This window comes from Micropterus salmoides, unplaced genomic scaffold (genome assembly GCF_014851395.1).
Source record: "Micropterus salmoides isolate LMB-PRFRI ecotype aquatic unplaced genomic scaffold, ASM1485139v1 Ms_hic_scaffold_2, whole genome shotgun sequence".
Taxonomy (NCBI): Eukaryota; Metazoa; Chordata; class Actinopteri; order Centrarchiformes; family Centrarchidae; genus Micropterus; species Micropterus salmoides.
Genome location: NW_024041150.1, coordinates 4906237 through 4926787, shown reverse-complemented (window position 1 = coordinate 4926787; position 20551 = coordinate 4906237). Strand labels below are relative to the sequence as shown.

Here is a 20551-nt window from a genome sequence, read left to right as displayed (position 1 = left end):
CTTTCACAGCTTTGCACACAAAATTTATACAGATAAACCTTTAATGTACTGCGCTGTTAAAGGATGGGTTCACAGTTCAGACGGGTCATTCCTAATCCACCTTTAATGTAGGTGATTTTTAGTACGAAATGCCCTCTTTGTGTTTCCCTGTTGAGCTACAGTGGAGGGATAGTTAATAACTATCCAAGCATCAGATAAATGTTTGAATGAAATATACATTAGGACGGGATCTTTTAACTGTCAGTTAGAAGGAGGACTAAATAACAGGAAGCATAACCTGTGTCAACGTTCATTTTGGCACATGACAAATTGTGAATCTACCATTTAATGCTCTTCAGAGAGGGACCCCCTTTGATTTCAAGGTTCAAATAGACACGTTTTGTTTGTAAATGGCTTATGCAATCTATTCTTAAGTTGAGGTGTACCAGCAGCTCCACCTTACAGGACAGCTGAAGAGCCTTAAACTTCTGCTTTACTAAAAATAAGGAAAGATAAAAAGAATGCAGATATAAATAGGTTTTATGATCTAAATACAGTAAATATAGCAGAGCTTAAATGTTGAGGAGATTTGAAGGTGAGCAGAGCCACAGAGGGCCTTTCCCTTCTCTGACCCAGATTCTGGCTCTCAGCTGATAAAGTGCAGTCAAACTGTCCGTCTTATCTGCAGTCAGCTCTGTCAGTCAGCTCTGGACGTGTGACTAACAACAAAACACTTCAATAATATCTTACACAAAGTCCTACATTGTCCTCTGTGAACTTGCCTGTTGTGACACCTGACCCTAACCCGAGTGTGGGCCAGGACCTGAAGGTAGCACTTAATCTACAGCACTTCCATGTTAATCCTTTGTTACATTTAACTTATGTACTACATATGTATAATTAATTGCTTTTTTCATGGTAGCTCCAGCTAAATAAATAAAAAGGGAGAAAAATATACACCCAGAGTTCAACAAACAAAGAGCAGCGGAGTCAGCAGCTACTTATCAGGAGAACCAACATTTGATTAAGGAGGAAGGTAAATAGAAATTGGCTGCCTGAGCTCCATGATGGAGAGAAAGAAGGAAAGATTAAAAAGTTCAATTCTCAGTTATAACTTCCTAAAAAGTGATTCAACATGGAAAGTCTTTCTGTTGCTGCACAGGAAGTGATGAAATCTACATTACCAGCATGTTCGAAATCTTCTAGGAAATCTAGTTTATCTTGAAACGAGGCTGCGTAAGGCCACAGCTGCTAAACTAGTATATCACATCACATTTAATCCACATGACCTCTGCTGAATTCAGTTAGCCGCTTTATATCAGCACAAAGAGAGAAGATTAGGTGATTTTTATACCTTCAGTTTTTTTCTTATCTCTTAAGACGAGATTGTAACGATGTCTGTTCAACTTTAAATCGATAACGTACTCAGAAATCAAAATGACTGGACTGGAAACTCCCTTAATGACAGGAAGCAATGCTGTTTTAGAGAGGCTTGATAAAGTGAAGAATGTTACATCTGATACAGACACATCCGTGGACTGAACGATGATGATGAGAAGATGTGCGCACATTTTTATCATCGGGAGTAAACACACACAAACGGGGCCTGTAATGTTATCCCACCACTTTGTGCCTTACTCTGCCTCCAGTGTTTCCCCATTGCAAATTTGAGTTTTATGCAGGTAGTGGCTTCACGGTAGCGTTTCCTCGCCTCATGTTTTTATTGTCTTTAATTTAAAATGTCTTTGTTTTATATGGCAGGTGTATGAACAGTGCTATACAAATAAAGATTGACTGATCGTCCTGTATCCTGCGACAGCCACAGATACGGGCATTTGATTTATTTATTGATAAAAAAACGTTTTTGAAATACATAACCTACCCTATGTTACATATTCGTTCAACTTCCTGGCTTGCTGACACCACAGGCTAGAGGCTAAGGACAGAAATACCCAAGAGGAGGTCAGTCTTAAGAGATTACAAATTTTTTTTTAAAGTATTGACACAATGCGTTCCACTAAAAATGTTACAACCATAGGCACGATTAGTTTGAAAAGCAGCTGCAAACATTTATTGGCTGTAATAATTAATTAGTGACCGGAGGGGCTGAGTAATGGAAAGTTTAATATAATATCTGTGCCGGCTTGCTTGTTGCATTCACTGTGGACTCACCATGAGCGCATCGGAGGCACACACACTGTGGAATCCATGGTAGAAGGCAGCAAACTGTTTATAAATGGATTTATTCAGCAGGAAGTCGACGTAGAGCTGGACATACTCTGTGGAGAGAGAAGGAACAGAACAGTGCGATTATAGATATATTCCATTACAAACTTTTACCCATTTACCCTCCAGCCTGAGCTCTTTAAACACACACAGAAGGACTCTGGCAGAGAGCTGGACCTGGACGGCAACAATGGAAAATTAGGTTTCATGAGAGAAATAAAGTTGAGGTTCTCAGCTCCAACAAAAGAAGCTTTCGAGCTGAGCCAGGTTTCTGTGTCGCTGCTCACATGACGTTAAAACAGCACAGGAGGGGGGTTTAAATAGTACTGAAGTTCTCAGCAGTGCTACACTGATGATATTAAAAGATAGGAAGGACCTAACTTATACTTTAACTGTCTGTCATGCATGTTGCACCAAAGTGCTTTGGGTTCAATTCAGTAAAGAAATCATGGGTGTCGAGGTATTGTTAAGAATGTAAATACAACATTAGCCGTACGTGGGTGGTGGTGATACAGTGGATAAGACACACGGGTTCAATTCCCCACAGTGAAACATCCACCGTTGTTTCCCTGAGAAAGACACTTAACCCCTAGTTGCTCCAGAGGCGTGCGACCTCTTCGATTAAATGAATAAATGTAAATCCACTGAGGTAAAGGTAGGTGACAAGGAGAGAGATGCTGGCTGCCAATCTTGTGAACATGCAAGGGCGTGGTTTCAACTAGGGATGTGGAGAACATTTATTACTACTATATATACTATTTTTGTCTTTGAGATTGATTTTTGTACTAAAACCTCTCTGAACATGCTGGATCTAACTGTCCAGCTGCCAAAATCCAGAGCAGAGTGGATCTAAGCTGATAAACATGTTGACACACTCATCTGAGTCGCCGCAGTTGTTATCTTGCAGGGACGACCCTAGGGATGAGTATCGCTATTCGATACCTTTATGGTAACCGACGGCAACGTCTTCGGTCGAACCAGTATTTCAACCGATACTTTTTATAACCAAATCGCGGCAAAAAATATAAGAATATTTGTATGGTTTTTCTTGCAGCTAAACACGCAAACACCACACCTAAAGAAAGAGAAGAGCACTATGAACTGTATTAAAAAAGGCGAGTCCAAGCATGATTTTAACAGGCATGTTCCGTTGGTTTCATCTTCTGGCATCATTTAACACTCTATACATTACAATTTATTTGCTATTCACATCACTTGTCACTGATCGATGCGTTACATCACATGAATTAAAGGCTTTTGTGGCGCAGCAGCGATCGGCGGATTTTCCTGACCAGGTGTAGCTGGTTTGATCAGCTGGACGTGCAGCCTCTCTTTACTCTGTGAGTCTTTACTGTAGTTATGTGACTTATTAAAAAATTTAAAAATTTAAAAAATGGAATATCGCTAACCACTTCCTCTCTTGTAGCTACAACCAACTCTGTTTGACTATGTACTTATTTAGTAGTAGGTGGGCAGCAGCAGCCTGTAGCCTGCAGCAAGCCATGGCACTGCGTTTCACCCTTATTCAAAATACAGAACCTCAAGATATTGCTGTCAAAAAGAACCATTAGGAATTACCCTAAGCTCCAGACAATCTATGAGCTGTTTGCTCAATGTGCCCCGAAGAGTCTCATCAGGTTCAGCTCATGTTCTTCACTGCGAGTTCAAACTTATAGAAGATTTAAAGCCGAGGTGCATCTAGCCGAGGATTTGTACAGTAGCCATGTATGATTGTGAGCAGCGCTTGGTGTCTGTTAGGATGATCTGCTCTTTATTAAAGCGTGGAGCATTTCATCCTGGATGTAATGTGTTTTTCGCTCTATTCCAGTCTGATCAGCAGGCAGGAAGAAGGTTCATGCCGGTGTCAAGGTGGTCTGTATGCCAGTGAGCATGTTTCTTGGCTTTATCAGAGAATGACCTCCGCGTCAAACTATGAGGCTCGTGCTGTGACTCGCGATGACTCGCTGTGGGACTCACCCTTCCTGTTGTGCTTGGTGACGGGGATTTTGTCTCCTCCAGTCTTCAGGTTGTAGGATTTGACCACGCCCATTTCCTCCTGGTACACCTGCAACACACACAAAGTATAATGTCACATGGGTGGTGCTGGTGCATGTCTCTGATTCGCCAGGACTGAAGGATCTCTACCCATTCACTCCCACATGGATGGCAGTGAGCTACCATGCAAGGTGACCTGACCATCTGGAGCAATTTGGGAGTTCATCGTCTTTCTTACGGACACGGTGACATGTGGCCTTCATTTCAGCATCAACCACCAGCCCTGTGATCAGTGACCCGCTCTACCCAGCAGCCCCGCAGCAATCATACAGATCTGAACATTTTAATAATTTTAATTTAACGTTTTAATTAGATGTTATGCCACAGAGAACTTTCACCTCACGCTGCCGTTGTCCTCAGCTCTATGGAGCATTTTAACACCTTGCCACTTATTTCTTTGGTTTTATAGCCTGTAACTTTATTGTCTGGTTCATTCTCAGTGTTTCCAGCAGCAGCAGGCAAATGTTTTCAGCAAACAAGTCATACAACAATTAGCCATAATGTTATGACCACCTGCATAATATTGTGTAGGTCCGCCTTTTTGCACCACAACAGCCTTGACCCGTCGAGGCATGGACTCCACTAGACCTCTAAAGCTGTGGTATCTGGCACCAAGACATTAGCAGCAGATTCTTTACAGTCCTGTAAGTTGACAGGTGGGGGCCTCCATGGTTTGTCCCGCACATCCCACAGATGCATGCCTTCTTTTTATATTGCATCCTGGTGCCTTGTTTTCCCCAGGTAAGCGATGCACACGCACCTGGCCATCCGTATGATGTAAAAGATAATGAGATTCATCAGACCAGGCCACCTTCTTCCATTGCTCCGTGGTCCAGTTCTGATGCTCTCATGTCCACTGTAGGAGCAGTGGACAGGGGTCAGCATGGGCACCCTGACTGGTCTGGTCTGCGTGGCTGGGTTCTGACAACTTTCTGTCAGAACCAGCATCAACTTCTTCAGCGGTCTGACCTGCAGCAGCTCGTCTGTTGGATCGGACCACACGGGCCAGCCTTTGCTCCCCACATGCTTCACTGAGCCTTTTCCTTCCTTGGACCCCTTCTGATAGGTACCGACCACTGCAGACCGGTTTGGAGATGCTCTGACCCGGTCATCTAGCCATCACAATTTGGTCCTCGCCAAAGTCACTCAATTCCTTACGCATTTTTTCCCCTGCTTCTAACATCAACTATGAGGTCACAATGTTCACCTGCTGCCTGATCTTCCCGCCCACTGACAGGAGCCATGGTAATGAGATAATCACACTTCACCTGTCAGTGGTCATAATGTTATGGCTGATTGGTGTGCACCCAGTGAACAGTACCTGCATACCACCAAACAGCCCATGATAGCTGGTGAAGAAAATGTGGACCATCTAGAAGCTGAAGAGCCCAAATGTTTTTAAGGAGTTGGTAAAACCCAAACTAGAGCTGAATGGAGAGTAAATATAACAACATACTTTCAACTGGTGGACAGAAATAAGATTCAAGAGATATGAAATTGCGAGGAGATAAAATTTGAGATGCTGTTTTTCAAGTTGCACAGCCCCAAGATGGTAAAAAAAAGAAACAATCGCTGAAGTCAGGTTTAACTATGGTCTCAAATGACAGCACAGTCACGGTTTACACAGTAAATTCAGCTAGTTAGACAACAACAAGTCCGACGTCACACTCACCAGTGTGCCAATCTGTTTTTCACTTATGTAACAACTAGATGTTTTTTAAACTTTGTTTTTAGTAGGATTATTTATGTGGGACTAAGATTTATATTCAGCGTACAGACATGATCTTCTCATCAAAAAAAATAAAAATAAAGAGAATTAGCAATTTTTTCAAGAGAATCTGTTTCACTTCATGTACGGTATTTAAATAAATGTTAGAGTTAAGTTTAGCTTAGGGTGAAGGGCTATATGTGTGCAGGAAATGGATGAACATATGGGAAAAAAGAGGAGTCACGGTGAGTGGGAGCTATATGAAATATATACCGAGGGATCCAGTGTACTGCAGGTCAGTGGTCCCACAGTGGTGCGAGCAGCCTTTACTCACACTCAGCTCACACTGTGGGTTAAAATAACACCTCCACTCAGGCTTTTACATGGCTTCATATATATATATATATATATATATATACCAGCTGCACAATGAAGTATTCCATTATATCTGGTAACTGAGAATCTGACAAGCCTGTTTCTTGAAACATGCTGACGTCATGTTATCTGAAACTTCAGACCAGTACAGATATCTAACCAGGAAGTTTAAGGATTTTGGGGAACTTTTTGACATGAACTCAAGTCTGCAGTGCTTCTCATCAAGCAATACAGGTATTCAGATCCTTTACTTCAGTAAAATTAGCAATACTACAAGTACAAGTTCCTTCTAGTTCATTAAGCATCTGTGAATCTACTACTACTTAGCAACGCATCATATTCTATAAGATCATGTTGGTAGCGTCGTTTGCAGCTTTGTGATGATGCATTGTACAATATACAAGTCAATGTACTGTTATTCCACTGACATCAAGCTAAATCAAATGGCTTGACTGAAGTTTGGGCTTCAGTTTAGGTGAAAAAGTAAAGGTTTGCACAGGTCAATATAAGGCTGTTATTTTCAAGCACCAAGCATCCAAAATAAATAAAATAAACTTCAGCATTCATTTCTGTAAAAACATAAATGTTTTCTATTGCCGTAACAATCTTTGGTCATCCATTATCCATAAAGCAAAATAACTAGGGCTGGGTCTTGTTTTCAGTAGAGATAGCAAAATTATTTTTTCTCAAAACATTATTAAAAAAACAAAAACAAACTAAAACATGGTTTATCTACTGAACCTGTTTTCCCCCTTTAACGAAAGAGTCCAAAGTACTCAAATGTTATTTTTTGTCCAAACTAAAACAGCCATCAAATACAGCCAAAATTATGATTTAAGGTGATTGTTCTTTACTGGAGTAACTAACTGGGAACTATCTGATCAAAAACAAACTGGATTTTAATACCCCGCCCACAACATGTTCATTTTATCCTTCCAACTTTTTTGTAAGAATGTGTGGCCTATATTTGGAACCAAACTGTCCATAATCACAGTTTGATGCTTTTATAAATTACAATTTTATATACTCTGACTTTGCCTTTTGACTTATCTGCTGCGTGACATCACTGGTGCTGATCCAGATCGCCCTCTGGTCTTTATTAAAAATCACACAGCAGCGACAGCAGTCACAGCTGTCTGTCAGCACCGTCACACCTGCTGAGATACTTTCATCATGACGCGCCCTGACCTTAAACACAGTCCCTTGCAGAGTTTTATAAGACCTTTCTCACATCAATCACAATGTTATCGCTTATCAGTCAAACTGCTAATGCTGAACACAATCCCAGGATGAAACGACCAAAAAAAAAATAAAACAAATAAAAAAAGCTATTCGATTCCTTCTTAGCTTTCTTCATTTTTGTCATTTTAAAGAATTGAAAACAAGTTCAAATACATGTAACAAAAAAACCCCTCCTCTCTTTGCAAGCGCTACGTTAAAAAAAAACCCCCAGCACCTCCTACCTGAGCATGTATGGTCATACCTGGAAGCTGAGGTAGAAGTCTTCCTCTACGTTTCCCTCGTAGCTCAGCAGCTCTCCCAAACCATGAGCCAGCTCCTGCAGACAGACACAAGAGTTCAGGATCAGGTGACTGGTTCAATCCCAAATGAAATGAGAGAATCTGACAAGTGATTCCTCTTAAAGGGGATAAATGTAGTTTTTTTGTGATTAAATTTATTTGTGAACAGGTTGTAACCTCACATAGAAATTTACCATACACCTGCTTTTATCAGTTTCTAGAAACAGCCACTATTGCTGCTTCGCCTGTGGAAAAACCCACTGGTTTACGTAGGCGTTCATGCGCGTGCCAGTGCCTCTTGCCTACCCACAAAATAAAATAAAATAAAATAACACCCCCCACGGTGGAAGCAGACCCGTTCAGTACACTAACGTTACTTAATACAGCCTAACTGTTAAAATAAAGTGAGGCAATGACCTCATTTATAATATTCAATTAGTTCACCAACCGTTTCATTATCATCCAATCCATTTAGTTAAAAAACTACACATGGCCCCTTCAAACAGACAGGAGCATGTCATTATTAAATATCAGAACACACTTGAGCAAGGCACCAAAGCTACCTGTTTGTGCAGATGTATGTATCTGCTGAATGAAGTTTGGATATTGACTTGTCTGGGGCCACCAGGGGTCATCGTACTGGCGTCAACTTTGGGCCTCAGAGATCAGGTATCCTGCTGTTATGTAACCTCAGGGCCCGTTTTAGCATCCCAGTGTGTGCGCGCACACGTGTGCTGGTATCCGAGTGAGAACCGGAGTTTTCGACCTTCACAGTGAGGAAGGTTTTGGATGTGGCGTACGGGTCAGGTAACTTTGAGCGGCTGTCGAGAGACGGTTCCGGATCTTTCTCTCAATGCTGCTGCACAATACAGGTGAATGGCTACAGCGGTCACACAGTGGGTCTCTGTTGCAACGTGGGGACGGAAAGCGAGCATATTATTTTCACTAAGTTGCAGAATGTGGGCTCCTGCAGCAGCTGTGAGGCGCTCAGTGCCTTGCTCAACCGCACCTCCGTCTGAATCTAAAACACAGCTGCCTCCAAACACTTGTGTCATCACGCGCATATAAACCGACCAAACCCGTGTTCACATGGTCTGAGAACAAAAAAGTACACGATGCGGGTAAAGTATGTTCAACCGTGATGTATCCACTGGCGTGCAAGAGTGAGGCAGAAAATGTATGAATGTGTGTGTGTGTGTGTGTGTGAGTGTGTGCGAGAAACAGTGACAGAGTGGGAAGTCAGCCGAAGAGGGTAAATAAGCGCTTCACATCTGGGAACACTTATCAGCTGAAACCAAACTGTTTGTTACGTCAACAAAGTGTTTCAAGTGGATTTTTACCAAAAAACAAATACTCTAGCTAGAAAACTATTATTAAGACTAAAGTGTTTAGATTTGTTCACAGAGAAGACAGTAAATTAAAAAAACAAGAGTATGAGTATGACACTAACAATGGATGAATACTTGTGTTAAAGAATGTCTAATGGACAAATACTGTATGATATATTTAAAGTAAAGTAAAGTTGGAGCAACAGCAGAAGGGTTCTGAATCTAGAATTAAAGGCTTCATTTCAAGTTGGTAGCAGCACATGAAGTTAAATTAAGACTCTGCAAAAACAGTGATTAGAGGGATTAAGGTGTGTACGTGAACAGGGAGAGATCAAAAGTGCAACTCTGCCACCCTCTAGTGGCAGAATAGATAAATGCAAGCGTGAGCATGCAAGAGGTTGAGATAAAAATATAGAGTTTTAGGTTTAACTTTAAAGTTTTAACACACTTCACACTGAATATATTGTTGTGGTCTTATTTCTGTACACACACAGCTCTACAGGTGCATCTCAAAAAACTAGAATGTAGTGGAAAATTTATTTTTTCAAAGTGAAACTTTTTTATATAGTCTAGATTCATTCCAGTGAAGTGAAATATTTCAGAGCTTTAATCTTGATCATTACAGCTTATAGCTCATGGAAATCAAAATTCCAGTATGTCTACATATTTCAGAATTTTGAAATAAATTTATAATACAGAAATGTCGACCTGAGCAGAGCTCTAATTAGCTCGTTAACTCTGAACACCTGCAAAGGTTTCCAGAGCCTTTCATTCCCGTCTGGTTCAGTGCAGTTCAAATGAAATTTCCACGATATTCTAATGTTTTGAGATGCACCTGTATACACGTGCAGGTAAATATCCCATGGCTGATTTTGCTGTTGAGTCGTCTTGTTGAAGGTTTAGGGTTTCTAATGCCCCAATTAAATTTGCATCAACTAGAGAAAAATAAATCTGTCATTACAGAACTGACGAGAATTTGGTCAATGCTGATTCGTTGAAGTTTAAAGTTACATAAAATGAAATACTCGAGTAAAGTACAATTACCTGAAGCTTGTATCTCCACATAGTTTACCAAAATATTCTGATCAGTCTGGGAGTCAAAGCAGTGACATCTCAGACTGAGACACATACCGGCATGATCTGCTGCAGGTCGTCCAGGGTGGCGGGTGCCATCCCAACAAGGGCATTTTGGTCACATGGCACAGTAGGTGGACTGAGGAGCTTCCTGTAAGGGTGGACACACAAACGATTAAACTAAAATACATGATGACATTTTGATCAGTGCAGCAGTCCATTAACTAAATATTGTCACAGTAGGACAGAGGAACACGTGCGCACACACACACACACACACCTGTAACAGTAGAGTGGGAAGTGGATGTCCAGAGCGATGCTGTTGTAAACTGCCAAGCCCATCAGCTGGTAACACAGTAGGTTAAGGAGGAAGTAACTATTGACAGATCAAATACACAAAACACATTTACTGCAGCATGTACTTTCGCACTAGTTATTGTCTCGTCTTTTCTTTTGTACATTTTTGTATGAGGGAGCCTGAGAACAATACATCAACCTACATATACAGTGAGCATTCACAGGCAAACACGACACAATTATTATTTATTATTATTAAACCTTTATTTAACCAGGCAGCACACTTAAGAAAAACTTCTTATTTGTAAGGTCGAGCTGGCAAGATGGGAGTGGGAGGGGAGGCAAGAGATTAAAGAAAGAAAGGTACGGATACAGTGAGGGCATAAACAATACAGGGCAGCAGACAGAATAAATTACTCTGAGTGAGTGCAACATCTTAAAACCACCTTGTATAGTTCTCTTTAAGGAAAAAGACTCGCCATAAGTTAAAACTCTTTCGAACAGGCCTAAAAACACTTTGTAAAGTCTTGTTGCATGTGTCGAGAGAAATAAATTGATCTAATCATCACCGCGTTCATTTTAAAACATTAGTATAATTATCATAAACAAACAATCACCAGGAGTTTGCAGTGGCCTGTAGCATCTCCCTAAACTGACCCACATTTCATGAGCTCCGGTTTCACAAAGTGAGTAAAAGCTGGTGGACACGGACGCTAAAATGCAGCTGAAACATCGATCACATCAGACAGAAAACAGCTCGAGTGAAGACACGGCTCTTCTGCTGGTGTTCGGTCTCGTGTAAAATCTGACCTCATGGTTAATTTGACAGACTGCTGGGCCGCTACACGTGTGTTTTCTTTTATGGCAGAAAGAGTTTATTGTAACTTCATTGTGTAACTTCTGTGTGTGTGTGTGTGCGCACGTTTCTTGCCGAGCCAACACACACACATAAAGTGTTCACAGCTGCCACATGTGGTGACCATATGTGGAGGTAGACTGTGTGTCTGAACTGAACGCTACTGATTACAGGTAGGTGACACACACACAAATAAACAAATCTCCTACACACACACACAGGCAGAAAATAAACAAACTATACTATTACCACAACCATTAAGGTCATTAAGAAGTCAACGCCCCACCCCCCACGCTGACACACATATCAAAGAGGGTACCAGAAAAACATTTAGAGGCCCTCTTTCATTTATCTTCACTTTATGGGACAGGGATGTATAATAAGCTCTCTCACCCTCTTTATCCAGCTCTCTCTTTTTATGCCTGCTCTGTTTCACATTTTCCCTCTGAGTCTTTTTTTTCTACCCACTTCCTTCTATTTGCCAGACTGCTTCTTGGTGAAACAGCGAGATGAGCCGCAAACCATCGAGACGGTTTTCTGCAAATACTTGTACATAAAACAATCGACAACAATCAAAGTCAATCAGGTTTTATGTGACAATCATGACCAGATGAAGCAGTCAGGGAGGTCGAGGGCTTGTTGTGTTACTTTGTACAAACATTCATGGTTCCTAGATAATAAATCCTAATGTCGCCACCATCAAGGAAAAATTTTAATTAATTCAATACTTTAGTTTTTGACTAAATACTTGTACTGACATTCCCGTTGTCCTCAACTGTCCCTTTGGGTTTTGCTAATTAGCCCACAGGAGTAACTGATCACACCAGCGTGATCAAATCACACTTTGATGTCATCTCAGTTTTACCTTTTTAGGATACAGGTGATGTTGGGCTGGAAAAAAGATTCCAAACATTGGCATAGCAAATGTGTTTTAATGTGGTAATTAAGGCAAAATCAAAAGTAGATATTTCTGATACCAACGTTTCCTGCTCCAGGATCGATACTCAAAAGGATCGATATCTAAACTCAGCCATTTGGAGTGAGTGTGTGTTTTAATATAAGTATCTTACGGTCACCAGGATGGTCTAATTATAGGCTACTCGGTACATAGGAACTACTTTTACTTCCGCCTGCCAAAGTCATGCTCGCGCTACAGCTCTGTGACGGAGCTTCTTTGAAGTGAGCCGCTTTTACATTTCCCGCGCTTGAATACTGACTCTGGCTGTATTTTAGCTGTGAAGGTAACAATGACGCTGTGTGTGTGATGTGTGAGCAAAGACCGTGAAATACTTTAGCAACACCGCAAACGTCGCTAAACATCTGAGATTAAGTCAAAATAATATGACCTTATGAAGCAGCAGTTCTGGGCAGGATATTTTCATTATAATTAAAGAATATGAGTTATATAATATTAAGTTTGATGTCTTGTCGTTATGCAGCTATTATTTTGAATTGGTAAGGCTACAGCCTGCTCCTTATTTCTCTCATACATAGAGAAACGGGACGTCACATTAAACTAGAAATAAAATATGTATGAAATATAAGTATCGGTATCGGCAACACCAGCCTGGGTATTAACTTGGTATTGGATCGTATAGGAATTAAGTGGTATCGCACATCACTACTCCAAACCACGTTTGTCTTTGAAGAATTTATTAATAAGAAGTACTACAACATTAATCAGCTGGACGGTCACTAAAGTCTGGCCCCGAGCAAAGGGACGCATATTCATTTACACAGTCTAGGTTTCTGTGTTTTGAGGGAAAGAAAAACACTCAACAATCTCACAGCTAAACATCTACATCTGTGAACAGACTAATATAAAGAGTGTAATAAGAAAAGGTTAATAATAAATATGAGGAGAAGAAAGGGTTGAGGATAAATACAAACAAGACATAACATTAAGACTAATGATAATAGTAATGATAAAAACATGTATAAGAAATTAAATGTAAGAGGAATCAATTTTCAGGCCTATGCTGAAGCTTTAGAAATCCAATAAATACAGTGTTGATATGGACATTTCTGTTTGTTTATTTTAGTTTGAGACGTGAATCGACACATTTAAGCATCCGGCTCCAGGTTGCAATTATCTTTGTTTGATACTTGTTTTGTGGTACGATGTGTTTGTTTTATTAACATTTAAAGTTAGGGTAGGAAATTTTATTCAGAAGCTGGATTACAAAACTGGACCTAACCCTTAATTTGAGTTGAATCAAAGTATCACCCGGCACAGGAACACTGTACACCTTGCACAGACCGAGGGGAAACACGGGGACTGCAGTTCATTTTGGGCCTTGTAGCAGGTGAACACGGCCCTGCATCAGTCTCACCTGTTATTGATCTTTTTTGTTTACACCTGTTTATACCCTCTCTTTCTGTCTCACCCCCATCTCTCTGCAACACGTTCTTTCTGCTTGTCTTTTAGCTCTCGCTCTGGTTTTCTCTCCTGCGCTGCCTCTCTATAGTGAGCCAAAGCTACCATGGTGACTACACAGGAACGAGGGAGACTGATAAATTAGCTCTTAGCACAAGCACACATGTGGAACATGCATGGAACACCCAGGAGCACACACACTAAGACACACACATTACCCACCCTTCCTACTTTTTCTTTTTCTCTGCCTTGCATCTCTCCATCTGACTTTTTTTCTCTCGCAATAACCTGGCAAGGAGCAGGCAGCTATTAGGTTATATAACCTTTTGACAGTTCCCATCTGGCTCGTAACTAAGGCTAAAGTGCTGGATCGTTCTCCATTCACACAAGCTACACACAAACTGTATACACACACACTCGAACACACACACACAGTCTTGAAAGTACATTTTACAAATAGCAGGAACAGCAGCAGAGCTACCCTGCTGTGTTTGACACTAAGAAAGTGAGAGTCATGTATGGATGATTAACAGAAATGTATCAAACAACCACCTCATTTGTGCTTTGTATTAGAATAATAAATCAGCAGCACTATCATTATGGCTAAACCTTAAACAAGATCGTTGGTGTTTTCTGACTGGATGCAGAGAGAGATTTAGGCGGTGGCGTGAGGGGATAAAAAGTCGGCGGAAATATGCAAAGAAATGCAGGTTTGCTCTAGGTGAGTCTAAAGACACGTCCGTGTACTGTTAAAAAAGTTTTAAATTGAGTGAGAAATTAATGACATCGCTCAGCATGAAGAATAGAGTACAGTCTGTCAGCTCCTCCTACCATTTCTTACTCTCTGCTGCAACTTTCTAATGAATGTAGGTACACATGCTGTAGTTATTCTAAGTGTCGGGCAAAATAGGCCCATTTCCTGCTCAAACAAGGTGCAAGAGGGGGGAAAGTGTGCAGCTGTTTGAGGTGTAAAGCTGCTGGATACAACCCTGCCTCCAGTAAAGTAGATAACCATAATACTGATTTGAAACAACAAATCCATTATGAAACAAACAATGCTACCTGATTCTGTTTTTTAATAAGGAATCATTGTTAATTATTATATCTGACAAGTCACCAAGTGTTGATACTGAACAACAAAAGAATGCATAAACTTCTTCTAGTTATGTTCGATCAGGTTCTTTGTTTGAAACTGTAAAAGTAAGTAAAAAGTGACTTCATGCACGAGGTACAATGTGATTATTGTATAAACATTTAAAGCTGGGGTAGGCAATTTTATTCAGATGCATTTTTTGTTGAAAGTGTCTTTACATCCCGACACAAACAGTCATTTAATTTGGTCAGAATTAAATGACTGGCTGTCCCACCTGCTTGCCCGTACACCCACTGTGTGTGTGTTTTGGGGGAGTGGATTTGGAGAGAGGCGTAAAGGGAGGGGGTGGTTTTTGGGGGGATTGGATACTTTAAAAATCTTGCTCTCTCTTGCTAGTTCTCCAATGTTGCCTACAGCTTTACCCAAAGCCACGATCTTTCCCCTTACCCTAACATGCTCAGGTCCTGACTGAGTCCTGCTCTCTGTCCGCCCAGCTCCCCATGATCCATGACTGGATCAAAAATGAAACAGTAACTGGAAAATAAGATTTGCTTTTGAACACAACCCAGGCTGCAATTATGTTTCCTAACAAAACTCAACTGGCAAAACAAATTAGTAATATATAAACAGAATTTCTAGCACACAAAGTTGGTGGATATAAACTTCGAAATACTCCGTCTAGACATGGTCAGCGCAGAGCCGGAGTGTACATGTTTTAATAGGTTATTCACATGAATTACTTCAGTGCAATAGTAAAGTCAGTAGTAATAGATTTGCCCATGATTTACTACCCTAAATATTGAACATGCATGCTATGTAGGCTGCTGGTTTAGAGTACTGGCACTGCCAAAGCTGCAGGACTCTACTTTAAAGTATGGAGTAAAAATAAGAGAAACAGAACAGAAACAGCTGAAGTCCTGGTAAGATGTGAAATCAGTCTAAGATGAAGAACACAAATAAACACAGAGTCGATGAGAGGGTACAACAAACATCTGGCTGTTTGTTGTACGATTACAAAAACACTCCAGAGAAAACTACCTTCACATTCAATCGACACCTACACCTTTACCTTAAGAAGACTAAACCACTGCTAGCTGCAGTTATTGCCAATGTCTTTTACAACGCTCAGTTGAGCTTTAAAATGTTTTTGACGTATTTGTTATGTAAGAGCATGTGGGTGTAAAATCACTGAGGCCGTCTTGCTTTGGAGAAATGTTTCAGTGTGCAGATTTACAGCCTAAAACACACACATTATAGTATCTCTTTCTCCACTGTGGTTTAAAATAGAGGAGTAATATAGTATGTGGAGAGGGGGAAAAGAGAGGAGTTCCTGTGTGTGTGTGAGTTGCACATTACCCACAAAATAAAGTCTGTTTTGGAGTTTTTTGTCAACAGGAGAAAAAGACCTACAACCAGAAGCTGTGAGACCACTGAAGAGTAGGTTTATGAGATATGTATTGTCTACGAGAATATCTTAATTTAGTTTTAATGATGTGTAAACAGACATTATCGAGTTGTTTAGTCACTTTAATAAACAGCTTGTACGCGACTGTCAGTGCGTCATACATCATGTATGCGCTACACGTGTGCTAGAGTTAAACAGGCTGACAAATTCACCACTGAAGGTGAAAATTAGCGAACAAACAGCTCCAGGAGATCAAACACGGTCACCATCAGCCTTGTTAGATTTAAACCTCACTCGATGGATGTTGCTCAAAAGACGTCAATCCACAAACTAACCACCGCACAGTCTCAAGCGGATGAAAAGCTTTGGGAGTCAGCTGTCCACGACAGACCTGAACCAGCCGAGGTCCCGGCACAAACACAAACTCCGGTTCAAAAACCGCTACACTAATAATGATGGAATCAAAACCACTGAGACAACCATGACATTCATGAAAATACCCATTTCCATTAACATCATTAGTAAGCAACAATTAATATTCTACTAACTAGAGCGAGCCAGTACAATATTAGACAGCACATTTTTGAAAAATGCCAATTCTTGTCTAATTATTGGACAAAATCCAATGAAAATATCTGAGCTTTCCTTTTTGTCAATATTGCACACTCTTACTGAAGAACTATGAATGTATTGGGAGAACATAGGCTGCAGACACGAAACAAGCTATAATAGCTCATACTATTGATGTGAAAAAGTAAAAAAAAACCCACAAATAAATCATCAAAATGTGAAACCTGAACTAAATAAAGGATACAGTCCCAACCAACTGGAACTCAGAATAGTTGTCACACTTCCAACTGCTGAACCAATGGCAGCGCGAGTCCTTCATGTAGGTGAACATTCCTGAAAAATAAACAGAATTAGATTTAGCAGATCTCTGGTGATCAAAAATCAATAAAGCGTGGATGAATGAGAGATGGATGGACAAGGGAAGGAGGGGAGGTAAAAGTCAGGAGGGAACAAAGGGAAAATGGGTGAAAAGAAGAGCCCATATTTAGGAAGGAAGAATGACAAATTAAGCCACTGGTGGAATTAAGAAAAAAAAGTGATGGAGGACAGACGAAAGCCTTGAGGTAAGGATGGAAGGACAAAGCAGATAGAGCTGGAAGAAAACTTAAATGAAAAAACAAACAATAGAGAGGAAAGTGGAAACACCAGCTTCCACTTTCCTCTCTATTCATCTTGAAATGTTGAACTTGTTAGTAAATAGTTGCTTATTTACACATAATCCAGCTGTTAGGAAGCTAATTAAACATTCATTTGGAGTCCAGAGTTTCTGGTCACCTGGTGTCCAATAATCCCTCTTTTGGTTCTGTTTAGGGTGGGGTGGTGATGGAGCAGTGGATAAGACACATGCCTTTGGTGTGAGAGCGTCAAGCAGTTTTTTTTTTTTATTTCATGTTGAAAAACGAGAAGAGAGCGAGTCTTTCTGACAAATATAGGTTGGCGACCGTAAATAAGTAAGAACTTCTACGCAGCTGGCCACATGTTTAAGCATGTGTGTGTGTCTAAAGCCTTTCAGACGGCGAGCGACGCACCGCCTGCGGACTCTCTTGGATCCGTTGCGTCTCACTGAGCTCCTCATGTGAACAGACAGGCAGACAGCCACTATATAGGCACTAAGTATGGCTACGGCTTCTGTGTGATGCTTTATTTCAACCAGCGGCTACAACTTTATAGGCTACAGAAAACATATGTCTAGTAGAAATTATTGAAAGATAGTTGTGTGTGTTTTTGTGCTGTGTGCTTTATGGACACCGTATGATTTGTAGGAATGTACTTACATTCATTGTTGTAGCTTATCTTCAAGTTCAGAGAAGGTGTGTGTGACATTTTTAGATACTTTTGATATGATTGATGTTTGAATTTAAAGATGATAATTTGAACATCTGAGCAAACTCTGTATATCTCATTCTCTTTTTTAAGTGTGTAGGCTCATTGCTTTTTGTGTCTTGCCTTGTACATTTGTATGTGCAATTATTGGTGTGGCTATTTCTAAGGAGTTTTTGAGGGTGCACCCATAGCCATTGCATACCTTGAAAGCTCAGTGTTCAAATAGGCTTGCTCAGTCCCAATTGACTGTACTTAATAAATTTCTTCCCAGATGAACATGGTGGGAAAATGTATAAATAGTTTGGTACCTGTTACATCAACAAATTTAGTTAGTCTACAAACTTAGCGGTCTGATGGTCAAACTCCTGGCCTGAATTATTGTGCCAGTCACCCCTGGCTGAGTTTACTTAATGAATTTTTCCAGTTAGGGGCCACAGGGCTCCTAGTAAAAAAAGTTAGTCTAGAGCCTTGTTGCTGCTGAGCAGGTAGTATAAGTGTACAGCGGGTTTTTGGAGGTTTATTTCTGAAAACAGCTGCCCGCCGCCCCCGTAAACCACGTTATGGGAGGTGAGAGTGAAACACAAGAGTAAAGTTGCAGCCGGAATAATAAACAATGAGCTGAAAGTCACCTCAACGCTCCGGAAAGTTGAGAGGAGCTGCAGATTGTCACGCCGTTTTCAAACCGTCATTTCATACATCGTATTATAAACATGTCAGCTGTAGCTGCTTTAAAGAGGGAAGCACTCACTGGAAGATTTACTTTAAAATTAAGAAATAAGACTAAAGCTGATTATAAAAACAAAGACAAATATTGCAAAGTGCTAAATAACAGGCCTCTGATACACTTTTAATAACATCACAGTTAACAAATCTGCATTGTCTTGAGTATTTCGCTACACACCACTTACACCTCGTCAACATTCAGTCTGTGTTCAGTTTGTGATGTCTGAGTGTCAGAGGGTTAACGACGAGGTAGTTCGGTAGAATAAACTCGACAGGATTGTGAAGCGCTGAAGCTTTTCCAGCTCCGACTGAGTGAAACAGCAGCAGTCTGTTCTGAGCGGCGACACACATCTGGACCGCTCACATCTCTGAACACCAGAAACTGACACCGCTTCACGCATACGTAAAAGAGCCTGTGTTTGTGTGTGTGTACACCTGACTGTGCGCAGCTCGGTGTGTGTTTGTGAGGCAGAGCCGGGGCTTTCCCTGTGCTGCTAATGAGGGGAACACAGCTTTCATTGAGTGTGTTGCTTTGGGCCGACGTCCCCTGGCACCAAAAACACAGACGACCGCGGAAAGACGATGGAAAGAACAACTCGACGAGAGGGGAGAGAGACACAGATAGAAAGTAGGAGAGAGAGAAGAGGCAGATGCACAGACAGATGTTCGCTTGGTTTCCATTCAAGTACTTTTTATGCAAATTCCACTGTACTGAACAAGAAAGGCAAATCTTGGGAGAAAATGTTAAATCAATATTTTGAATAAAGGTTTATAACATCACATGACGCGAGACTGTTTCTTGTGGTTAAAGGATAATTTGGAGCAATGATGACGGAAACAAAGAGGACAAAGTTCAGCTTGAATGGATTTTGGTTAAAATAATGTTGGGAACAAAGGAGGAAGTCAGGGGGTTGTTGGGAGGATTAATGGTTAAACAAAACACCGGACTTTAAACACCGGACTTTAATGCTAATGGTGGTGATGGTACAGTGGATAAGACACATGCCTTCGGTGTAAGAGACCCAGGTTCAAATCCACTGTGAGACACCAATGTGTCCCTGAGGCGTGCCACCTCTGATACATAAGAGCGTCATCTAAAGTAAATGTAATGTGGACTGTCTGACGGGCAGGGGTGAAAAAAACAAAACAGGCACCAGCTTCACATGTTGGTGCAAAAATCTTACGATGCATATCTGTCGGAAATTCATGCCTTTTAAGCATCATCAAAAGCTAGCATATACGGTCGTATTCTTGAGCACTCCCAGGAATTAGATGTCCGCACAGCATAACTTTGGCAATAGTCATTCATAGATCACAAAGTCCTATTGGCCCCTCTGGGATTTCTGTCCTTCTTTCAGAGGGCACTTCATCATGTTTTGTTGAATATATGGCACACGGCAGGCACTCTTCCACATTTCCTCACACAAAAGGTGCACCCTAGAGGGCACTACGGCACATGTTTTCCACTGAAAGGGCACCCGGCGGGCACTTTACCACATTTTCTCACACACCGGGCCACCATAGAGGGCACATTATCTTGTTTATTCACAAATGGGGCACACTTTTGCAGCATTTATTTGTAAAATTTGGGGAAATGGGGGGTCAATCGCCCCTGAGCCCACCACTGTTTAACACAGGAGAC

General features: G+C 40.9%; 1 protein-coding gene across 1 annotated transcript in view; it reads right to left on the bottom strand.

The window, feature by feature from the left end:
• hectd2 (HECT domain containing 2) overlaps positions 1–20551 on the bottom strand; it is a 56687-nt gene that overhangs the window by 8811 nt on the left and 27325 nt on the right. Inside the window, exons 14-19 of the mRNA XM_038732807.1 lie at positions 17108–17196; positions 10546–10610; positions 10323–10416; positions 7827–7901; positions 4183–4270; positions 2152–2258 (exon numbers count right to left, since the gene is read on the bottom strand). Of these exons, the coding sequence (XP_038588735.1) occupies positions 2152–2258; positions 4183–4270; positions 7827–7901; positions 10323–10416; positions 10546–10610; positions 17108–17196 (518 nt within the window). The remainder of the gene's footprint in view (positions 1–2151; positions 2259–4182; positions 4271–7826; positions 7902–10322; positions 10417–10545; positions 10611–17107; positions 17197–20551) is intronic.